The sequence below is a fragment of the Prosopis cineraria genome, unplaced genomic scaffold (assembly GCF_029017545.1).
Source record: "Prosopis cineraria cultivar Desert tree isolate PC_DT_omini unplaced genomic scaffold, ASM2901754v1 PC14, whole genome shotgun sequence".
Lineage (NCBI taxonomy): Eukaryota > Viridiplantae > Streptophyta > Magnoliopsida > Fabales > Fabaceae > Prosopis > Prosopis cineraria.
In genome coordinates this window covers 8619559-8630945 of record NW_026555345.1, presented here as the reverse complement: position 1 = coordinate 8630945, position 11387 = coordinate 8619559, and the positions used below count along the sequence as shown (strand labels likewise).

Sequence of the window (11387 nt, the reverse complement as noted above, 5' to 3'; positions counted from 1 at the left end):
CGGGATATATATATATATATATATATCTTTTGAAATACTCTTCTAAGCTACAAAATATATTTTTTTAAATTCTCTATGCCGTTTTTTATTCTAAAATATAAATCCAGATTGATAATATTAATATCTATAATGTTTAATTTTTCCCTTAATTTTTTTCTATATTTTCTCTGTATGTGTAATTAAATAACAGGAATAATTAATATAGTTTTTTTTTTAATTCGATCCCCTGCTACCATTTCCTGCCTTTGCTACGAGGGCTTTTATTGCTAACGGTGACATCATACGTATCTCAGCAATACCTTTAAAGAGCCAACTTTACAGTTAACTATCTTCTATCTTTATTTTTTTTATGTTGTCTACTTCACCCGGACTCTTGATATACTATATGCTTCATAAAATCTAAATTAATTTTTTCAACGTTTTTCAGGCCAAAAAAAATGATAGATTATTTGGTCTAAAAAATTTAAAAAAATAGGATATAAGAAATAACTTTTATGTACATATTTAGAAACCAAACAAGATAAATAGACACATGATAAAAACAAAAATGTATTATCAAATAGTAACAAAAATATATTAAATATTACCTATTTTATTTAATATATTCATACATATTCTCTTTTGCAATGCATTGTTCATACAAATTACACATAAACAATTTATTGAAAATGTTCGCCAAAGTAATTTATTGAAAAAAAAAATATTTTCGATTTCGAAAAGAAAATATGACAAAACCTGGGGAAAATCATCATCATCATCCTTGTCTTAACTCTTAAGTAACTCTTTGCCAAAGGAAAAACCTAAGCAAAAGTCTACGCTAACATATTAATTCAACTTACTTAGCTTCATGAAGATATATTTATATGAGATCTTCTCAGTATGGGAAGTTGATGGGTTTAGGCTGAATAGCTTTGTGAACAATCTCAGCTTGCTCCTTCAGATGAACCTTGTAAAACCCAGTGGCTGTGGCTGCCGACGGCATCCGACCAACGTATTTGACATCATCGTACCCTCCCTTGTTTTCGGCCTTCATGGCAGTTACAAGTCGAGGTAGGATGTAGTTGTAAGCACCCATGTTCATTGGCTCTTCTTGACACCAAACAATCTCAGCATCTACCAAAAACATAGTAGAACATGAAACACAAATAACTAACATTGTTTTCATGTAACAAATTATGCCAGTAACTCCATATAGTACCTGTTTGAGATGCGAAATTTATTCAGGTTTTTTAGTGAGTGCTCAACCCAACACGCAAGCCAAGACTTCTCTAGTATACTCATTTTGGTCTCTATTATAAAGCACTTCCGCCTACCTTATTAGAACTAAGAAGAGGTGGTTAAATCATTAATTTTGTTAAAAACAGAATAAATTTTGAATTTAACCTCTATTTAAATTAAAATTTTTTAAATTTGCATTACATTCTTTCTCATAATTAGGGGTAATATTGAAAAATATAATTAATGCCCTATCAAGTATCTTATATTAAGGATCAAAAAATCTTTTTAGAAGGCATCTTATAATAGGCGCTATATAATATGTATACTCCCTTCAAACCATAATATAATGCATTTTCTAAGAACTTAACCTGATCCAAAATATAGGGCATTTAATAAATTTTATATTTGTTGTTTCAACTATATATACTCCTATTTCATTTATTACTCTTTTTAAAAAAATCATGCATTAAAATTTTAATTATTATTATTAAGGCTACATAGGGTATTTAATGAGGGTATAAACGAAAAGTTGTAGATATTTTTAAGAATTTAAAGTTTTAACTAACGTTATTCATAAACTGTGAATTAATTATAACTTATATTATAGTCCAGGGGGAGTATATATGTATGTATTCACATAAGTATTCACATAATTTTATTGTTTTATTAGGCATAATAGAAAAATAGGATTTGTAATGAGTACATATACAAAAGAGTGGGCTCGGCATCTATTGAAAATAAAATGATACAAAATTATTTAAGATGGTATGAACATGTATAAAGAAAACCATAGGAAGCATTAGTAAGGACATTGGAATAGTCTGAAGTCTTGTAAAGATAAGTAGAAGAAAACAAAATCTAAAACTTAATAAAATTGTTGAGTGAGGCCTTTTAGTTGACAATATATCAAAATGTTTAGTTGTTAATAGAATAAAATGATATCATACAATCTGTGTAAAAATGACCTTGCCTTAAAGGATAAGGTTTGTTTTTGTTATTAATTATTATTGGAGCTTAGTTAGTAAAGGTTTAGAGGCAGATGAAAATATGCTATGTAACTGAAAATACTTACTGGGATATCTTTTGAGCTCTCGCTGGATGAGGTTAAAAGGGAAAGGACAAAGCTGTTCCACCCTACAAATTGCAACATCCCTTGCATCTACCTTCTTTCGTTCTTCATCAAGTTCATAATATATCTGTATTATTCTAAACAAGTGAGATGTTGCTGCATGGTTTTAATTAATCACCATCTAGTTAGGAAAACTATACAATGTCATGTATAAAATGGCCACACACACACGCATCATAATTGTTATAAAATCCATCAGATGCATCTGTGTTCTTTTAGTGAGTGAAATAAACATACCAATATATGAATATATCGATAATATATTATAGTAAGCTACATTATATGAGTATAAGTTTAAAGAAAGATCTTATATCAAAAGACTAGTTTATTGGGTAGAAGAGTCCTTTATATTTATAAATCTCATATTGCTTGTAAGGCTTCTCGATATAAAATTCATGATAATGTCACCTTGTTTGAGAGCTGACATCTCCAGTGGGCTCAACTCCTCGTCACTTCACTTAACATCTTGTCAATTAAAACTTTCTATGAATAGCCCTCTCTATAACACTAGCCTTTTAAAGAAAGAGGCAATGTTATGAGCTCAAGCCCAAGCAGAGGGCTCATCCTAAAATACTAATTTATTGAGTGAAAAAACTTTTTACACTTAATCCCACTTTACTTATAAGGCTCTCTTTGATGTGGGACACATAACACACTATTCTAGGATATAAACATTATATGACATAATTTACTTTCATACTTTAGGCAATTCACAGGGAAATGTGTCTAAATATTATTAACTGTATGACAAATTACACTATTTAGTATTTATTATAAGCCGTGAACAAGGAAAAAAAGGTATATAATCTATTGGAATAAAATTGACCGACCTTGCCAGAGCAGAGGACGAGACGTCTAATACTAAGCTCGTGGTCGAAATGATCATGGCTATCTTTGATGAGACGCTTGAATCTCGTACCTTGTTTATCAAAACCTGGGTGTCCTTCAACATCATCGAACTCTGATAAGTTTGATTTGCAATCCTTATGGCGAAGAAGGTTCTTGGGTGACATTACTATCAGTGGCTTCCTGAATTCTCTGTGTATCTGCAGCAACAACAAGAAGTGACAGAAGAAGATGGCAAGATGGCAAGATATTATATATAATGACTCTGTTTGATTGAAAGTGAGTCTAAATGAAATCTGAACATAATTAAAATGCAATGACCTGGCGACGAAGAAGGTGGAAGAAATTAGCAGGAGTGGTGACGTTGGCAACCTGCCAATTACTCTTCTGAATTTGTTTTCTCAATGTGGCATCCATTTCTGGTATTAGATATGGATTGTCATCTGCCATCTACCATTATATCAAGTTAATCAGTTCATTAAACCATGACAGTTAGGTCTAGCAAAAAAGATTTGATCATTATTTTAGGAAGCATTTGCATAGTTGTGTATTTAAAATTCTTTATTTGTGTAATTTAAAAAATTTCAAATGAAGAAGATACATGAGTTGAGATTCAAAAAAAATAAAAAAATAAAAATGATGAGTTTTTCTCTATTTTTTAATTAAACAGAGACTACGATGAAAGATGAAAAAAGATAGAGTTATAAATATATAATAAAACCATGAAGAAAATAAGATGTTTAAAATAATTAACATTTTAAATGATTAGAGTGTAGAGGGAATTTAAAATTATAAAAGATTTGTAATAAAAAATAAATTTGGCCGTAAATTTTTGTGCATTTAAATAAAAGATTTGGACCAAATCTAAATTCTCATTAATCCAAACTCACTGTTAAAAAAGTTATATTGTCCTTTTTAGAGTCTACAATACTCAAATTCAAAGTAGTCATATAGTTGTTGTAAAAAAGAATCATTAATGAATTCAAACCAATCATTGCTAAAAGGTTGGGATTTTAGCATGACAACATGTAGTCATTTCACACTTAGTGGTAAACGAAAAGAGAATGTATACACAGACACATGCACACCTGAAGATAGCGTTCTAATTTTCCACTGGAATGCTCAGGACCTTGACCGTCATAACCATGAGGAAGAAGCACCACAAGGCCGGTCTGACGAAGCCACTTGGCTTCACCAGAACTCAAGAAGTTATCAAATATGACTTGTGCTCCATTGGCAAAGTCCCCAAATTGAGCCTCCCATATTACAAGTGAATTAGGGTTTTCCATTGAGTATCCCATTTCAAATCCTAGCACACCAAACTCTGACAATGAACTGCATATTTAGGCATATTGATTAATTAATCTATGTTGGTAAATGAGTTGAGAAAAAGAAATAGATGTAGAGATGATAATTATATAGGAAGAATTTCATTTGGATTCTCACAACAATTAATTACTATAAGATTCATTAGCAATTAAGCATAGAAGAATGACAACAATGCTCAATTGTCAATGAACATTGCAGTATTTAAATGTCTTGAGAGAAATTTGGCATAATTAATTCTCCCGATCATCTATTAGTGAGGTTTGAAGTAGATCTCATTCTATTTTTATCTCCCTCCTTACTAGACAAAGCTATAATTCTAGATTAATCATATAGTGTATATGCATTAATTAGCACAAAATAATGCACAATTTCGCTAAAACAAGATTAGTCCCATAAAAAAATGCCAATATAATATTACTGTTCAGTTACAACAGTGAAAAGCCAAACAAGGTAAAGATTAGTTCCACAGGCATGGCAAAGAAAAATGTAGAAGAAACAAGCTTTTTAGTTAGAAAAATACCTGTATTTAACTGTTTTAAAGACCATATGTTGACTTACCATATATTTAAGCTTCTTAAAGTTATGATATTTAGAACCTTTTTCAAGAATCAAAGATAAGTTACCACTTATGGTTTCTAATGTCATTACCCATAATAGATTTGAATTTGTTACTTCCTTATGATCAAAACTCTTATAACATGGAAAGATCTTATCGTAATTATAGCTATTTTATGTGTTTGAATTTTAAGTTCTAACACAAATATTCATTATTAATTACCTGTTGCTAACAGTAAACATTTCCTCATTTTGGTTGGTCATGATATGACCAAGAGGGCAATATTTGCGGCCAGTTTCCTGATCATGAACCACAGCATGTCGATGACTGAATGTTCCTCTCTCAACATCTTGACCACTGAGTCTCACGTGATTTCCTTCAACCAACAATGTTGCAAAAGCAAGAGCCTCTGCAAATCCCCAATCAATACCTTTACCACTTTCAATCATCTGTGCTCGCGTTTCATAGATCTTCTTCACCGCTCTGTGAGCCGTAAAGTTCTCTGGCAGCACTGTGATTGCTTTTCCCACAGTTTTCAATATGTCTGGATTAACACTACATTCCCATAAACAGGGTGTTTTAATTTGTAAACACAATAGTGCAGTGACTCAAGCTAGTTAATTAATCCACAAATATATCCAGTGAAATTTATAGCAAACTTTACAGTTCATAAGTTATGAATAGGGTAACTTAGTCCGGATTTCTTAAAGGTTGAAGTCCTATATCATGTAGCAACTTTTGTGCTGTGTGGAAAGACTCATGAGATTATGCGAGAGACTCATGAGATTACGAAGATCCCACTTTTTTTTTGGAATATTCTATTTAATCTTTTTCCATAGGAAAGAGGATTCTACACACATACATTTCTCACACACCGTACAAATCACACAACAATCTCACACATAAATATTTTTCTCCCTTCAATCACATGGGGATTGGATCCTTTAACCTCTTGCTTCAACAGATAAAATCATAAAGACGTATTAAGTGCCACTAGACCAAAGGGTTATTAGCGAGGCCCACCCATCGCCTAAGTCTCTCTCTCTCTCTCTCTCTCTCTCTCTCTCTCTCTCTCTCTCTCTCTCTCTCTCTCTCTCTCTCTCTCTCTCTCTCTCTCTCTCTCTTGTGCACAATGAGACTTCAGTTTGAATTCTTTCTCTCTTTATGATCCTTAAAAAAAATCTCTCCGAAGAGGAACCTAGGTCCAACATGTGTGTGTGCATATGTTTGTGTATATATACATACCCAGTATTTCTGATACGTGAAAGTTGCTCAGGAGACTTGAAACCAGACCAATGAGATGAAAGCCAATCTGTTCTTTTAGAAAGATGATCCTTGCTGGCCAAAAATTCTTCATTTAGGATTGAAGTGACCTTCTTGTGTATCTTGTCAATGTTTTCTTGTGTCACCTCCCCTAATTCTAAAAGCTTCTTCTCATATATCTTAAGAGATGATGGATGGCTTCGGATCACCTGCAGCTCAAAATTTCTATACTTTTAAGAACCAAACAGTTAAACATGATCTTTCATGATAAAATACATTTATAGATGTGTTTGCGTGTGTTTGTACGGCCTAACCTTATACATTTTAGGCTGAGTGAAAGATGGTTCATCAATTTCATTGTGGCCAAATCTTCTATAGCACACTAAATCAACAACCACATCAGAATGAAAAGTCTGACGCCATTCAGCAGCAAGCTCACACACATGCACAACTGCTTCCACGTCATCACCATTCACATGAAAGATCGGAGCATCTAAAGCTTTGGCCACATCAGTGCAATACTTTGAAGATCTTCCATAGCTCGGATCCGTCGTAAACGCCACCTGATTGTTAAATACAACATGTATAGTCCCACCTGTTGTGTAATTCGGAAGTGCACTAAGATGAAATGTCTCGTACACAACACCTTGTCCTGCAAAACTTCCATCACCATGAATCAGAATCCCCATGTTCTTACTTCTGTCTAAATCATTTGAAAAGTACTGTTTCGCTCTTGTTTTTCCCAGAACCACTGGGTTCACTGCTTCTAAGTGGCTAGGGTTTGCGACTAATGATAAATGAATCCTCTTTCCTCCTCTTGTTGGACGGTCATAAGATGTTCCTAAGTGGTATTTCACATCACCAGTTCCTGTGTAACACTCTACTTCATCCTCTAGTTGTCCACCACTAAATTCACTAAATATCTGACGAATTGGCTTGCGAACTACGTTACCCAGAACGTTTAATCTTGCTCTGTGTGCCATTCCGATCGTGATGTTCTCGACGCCGAGATCGGCGGCTCGTTCAAACATCTCCTTCATTCCTGGGATTAGGGTTTCTCCTCCTTCAAGCCCAAACCTCTTTGCTGATGTCCACTTTGTGGCCAGGAAGTTCTCAAAAAGCGTGCTCCATGCAAGTCTATCCAGAATAACCTCTCGACGCTCGTGGCTGAATTGTGTTGCTGATGGAGTCTCGATCTTGTCTCTAATCCAGTTACATTTCTCTCTATCTGATATATGCATGTATTCATACCCTATACTTCCACAATATGCTTGTTCAAGTCTTGTCAAGATGGCTCTTAGGGTTTGAACTGGACGATTCTCAGACATGAATCCAGACATTTTCCAGACACCAAGGAAGAATTCTCTATCAAGGTCTGATTCAGTGAAGCCATAAATGGAAGGGTCCAATTCACTTGGAAGATCTGGCTTGTCTAAACCTAATGGGTCTATATTGGCTTTCATGTGGCCAACAACTTGATATGCTCTTACAAGTAATAACAAACGCATGCTTTCTTGAATTGTTTGCCCAGAAATTCCAAGTGAAGTTGGAGCTTGTCCCACAAAGTTTCTAAAGAAATTGTCCCATGATTCATCTACACTGTTTGGATCTTCTTCCCAGGCTCTTTGAAGCTCTTCTAAGTACACACTACTTGTGCCGTCTAAGAAACTGTCAGTGAGTCGAGAAAGTGGGACGGAGCAAGGCACCGGAGGGGGAGTATCGGTTCCGGTTGACGACGATGACTTGGAAACTGTGGTGTGAAAGATTCTGGTCTGTGATGGAAGGACTCTTGTTGTCCTTGTCAGATAATTTGATGATCTAACTTGAGAATGAAGAGTTCTCTTGATTGCTTGTTTTGTAATGCTGAAACTAGCTCTAAACCATGCCATGGCTCTCAGATTCAACGATCAAGAATCAAATATAATGGTGTGTCTCCTCAAAACCTAGACTTTGACATTCCTATAATGAGATATAATCAAACCAATGAAACAAATAGATTTAGTGAAAAAGGATCGAAGCTTCAAATTTGGTTAATTAAGAACAGTTATTGTCCATAAATTTTCTATCAGAATAACCGTAAATGACAATATTTAGATCACCACCATGATGATAACCTAATTAATAGAATCAAATAAGAGAATCCAAATTCAAGGAATTAATTATCGTGAACAATTTAAAGCATTAGATTGAATAAATATTAGGTTGAATTAATCAAAATGATGCTTAATGAAAACAAGAGCTGGTATTCAAGAAATTAAATACAAAATAGAAACTAAATAATTCATAAAATCGAATATCATCTGCCCAAAAAAATCTGGTCTTGATTAGTTTTCAAAGGGGAAAAAACCAATACAGATTAATATGACCTAAATTCGATTATTACATATTCGAAAACAAGAACATGGCTATGTAAGAATTGCAGAACAATAATGAATGACCTGAAACAGAGGAAAAAAATTGCGTGCAAACCCTAATAGCTAAGCAGTGACTTTGAGAGTTTGAGTCTTTCGATGCTATTTCTGTGCCATCGCTTGCTCCTAGTCCTCAGGATCCAATCTGGATGCTCCGATTACTTTTTCTAGCTCTTTTCTAATAGCTAGATTGAAAATGATGCAAAGAAATTATAATTTATTTTTTAAATAAGAACTCAAATCAATGATATTATAATATTGTAATTAAAGTTAAACGATGATCATATTTAAATTGAACTTCATCATTAATCATAAATAACTATATAAATTATTTGCACATACTTTCCCCTCTTTCGAAATTCATTGTCTTTTTGGGGAAAATTTTTTATTTCATTTTATTCGTCCTTTTAAAAACTAATTAAAAGCAGCATTTGTCAGAATTTTTTTTTTATAATATACCCTTATTTATTCAAGCAATTTGAAGAAATATTTATCAAATTTCAGGGACAAGTTCGGCAATGTACTTCCTCTAAACTATTACAATATAAGCCATTTAACTAATTTACATTTCTAAAAAAATAAAATTTGTTAAAATCTTATTTTTAATATTTTCATATCAAAAAAATTAAAGTTTGCCAAAATATTTCTTTTTTTTTTTGAATTTTCATATCTTTCCATACTTTTGAATGAAATTAATATAATATTTAATTTGTTCAAAATGTCCTCATTAATTACTTGAATGAAATATAATAAAGTAATGATATCATTAAAAAATAAAATATATTCAATGCTTTATATTATAGACCAAGTGAAAATTTTTAAAAAAATACTTTATATTATAGTCCAAGCTCCAGAGAGAATATTGAATATTATTGTAGTATTACTAAATATTTGTTAATCTATGTAAAAAAAACTTAAATTACCTATATTCTAATATTGACATGTGCATCATTTTCAGAACCAATCAATCCTCAATCATAATATTATTGACACAAGAATTGTTATCGACCTACTCACAAAGTTTAAAAGTCATTTGTTATCCTGATATACTTTTGTTCTGGTGAGTTTCCTAACTCAATTCATCTAAATTTTTTATTATATATAAAAAACAATCATTTGTTATCTACCTAGTCTTTTGTTCTTTACACATATTTGACCATGAGCTTATAATTCAAATAAAGAAATTAATCTATCCTAAACGATAGCTTAATTAATAGGATAATTTTAATAAAGACTCCTTGACCAAACTTATTTAAATTTGAAGCCTCTAAATTTCTAAAATACACTATAGTCTAGGGGTACTAATTTAATACTCAATTTTTAAAAGAAATGACAAAATTGCCTTTCATTCAAATTAATATCAAAACTTTTTTACTTTACTTGTTCATTGTCCTATACTTCACTTATTAATTTACTTACAAATTATTGTTAATTTATCTACTTAACTTGTTTTTATTTTAAGTGTTTAAATCATCGTAAAATAACATATTAATTTTTAGACTTTATATTATTCATTGCCCTACTTCACTTAATTTTATTCTAGGAAAATGAACAAGTAAAGTAGAAAAAATTAATAATATTTCGTAAGTAAATCAATAAGTAAAGTAAGGTAATTAATAAGTGAAATAGAAAATTTTTAATATTAATTTAAAAGAGGAAAAATTTTGTCATTTCTTCCAAATTTTAATATCACATCAATATGCTTGGAATTAAGGGGTCTTTATTGAATTTTTCCCTAATTAATATATTATCTTTCTTTTTTTTTTTGGCCAAGTAATATATCATATTATATTACTATCTCTGTCATTATATATAAGATATTTTTAATTTAATCTTGCACAGCAATAAAAATTTATTATTTAGTTGAAATTACATTAAATCACAATAATTTTTCAATTTTATCCTTAATAATGTCAATTAATATCATCGTGGTAGTAGGTAAAATATATAATTCATATATTTTTTATATTTTTAAGACAGGGATAAAATTGTCTAATTATTTAAAAATATCATGACACTCTTTTTATATTTGGAAACAAAATAAGCTTTTAAAAAATGCTCTTTATATAGAAAGAGAGAGACAGAGGGAGTATCTTGTTTTCATTTTAAAGACGGTTGTTTTCTTCTATTCTTTATAATAATATTTTATTTTTTATTCTTTAAAACATTTAAAAAAACATGTTATCAAATAATTTTTTTATTTTTTTTGTTGTAAAAAATAAAAAATTATTTGATAACATGTTTTTTTAAAAAATATTTTAGAGAATAAAAAATAAAATATTATTATAAAGAATTGTAAAAAATAAAAAACTATTTTAAAATAGGTTGTCAAATAAGCCTTAAAATTTTTAAGTGCTGTTGAAATACTACATCACTTATATTTTAGCCAGTAAAAATGTTAATTACAAGGTGCACATATTGGGCCCGTATGTTTAATGTTTAAGTTGTGCAGACCTTATTTTTTTCTATTAGATTTCAATTCCACTTCCTCTCTTTTCGTCAAAGAAAGTTTCTTTGAAATTAGTTGCCAGTCTTCCTAGTTTTCACTATTCATTTTTTTTACTCTTTTTTTTTGGGGCCAACATTCATTTTTCTTTTACTCCAAAAGATTGCTAAATCTTAAATTTCAAAATAA

At 31.1% G+C, this 11387-nt stretch overlaps 1 protein-coding gene across 2 annotated transcripts; it reads right to left on the bottom strand.

Moving 5' to 3' along the window:
- Window positions 1-658: 658 nt before the first annotated feature.
- Window positions 659-8802, bottom strand: LOC129291990 (uncharacterized). Of its 2 annotated transcripts, XM_054929478.1 has the most exons (9): window positions 8780-8802; window positions 6656-8300; window positions 6324-6550; window positions 5301-5633; window positions 4282-4528; window positions 3515-3643; window positions 3178-3393; window positions 2291-2414; window positions 659-1113 (listed from the first exon to the last, which is right to left on the bottom strand). In XM_054929478.1, exons 2-9 carry the CDS (start codon window positions 8228-8230, stop codon window positions 875-877), a joined length of 3090 nt encoding a protein of 1029 aa, XP_054785453.1. In that variant the 5' UTR covers window positions 8231-8300; window positions 8780-8802; the 3' UTR covers window positions 659-874. The 2 variants fall into 2 exon arrangements, with proteins under 2 accessions (XP_054785453.1, XP_054785455.1); XM_054929480.1 differs by lacking the exon at window positions 8780-8802 and having other exon boundaries at window positions 6656-8348.
- Between the last annotated feature and the right edge of the window lie 2585 nt (window positions 8803-11387).

What these genes read in the sequence shown, in the direction of transcription:
- LOC129291990 (XM_054929478.1), bottom strand. Translation starts at nt 8,230, where the DNA reads ATGGCATGGTTTAGAGCTAGTTTCAGCATTACAAAACAAGCAATCAAG. An exon ending in ATGTTTACTGTTAGCAACAG is followed by an intron (nt 4,529 to 5,300) that starts GTAATTAATAAT and finishes CTAAATATGCAG; the next exon opens with TTCATTGTCAGAGTTTGGTG. An exon ending in AATTAGAACGCTATCTTCAG is followed by an intron (nt 3,644 to 4,281) that starts GTGTGCATGTGT and finishes ATATAATGGTAG; the next exon opens with ATGGCAGATGACAATCCATA.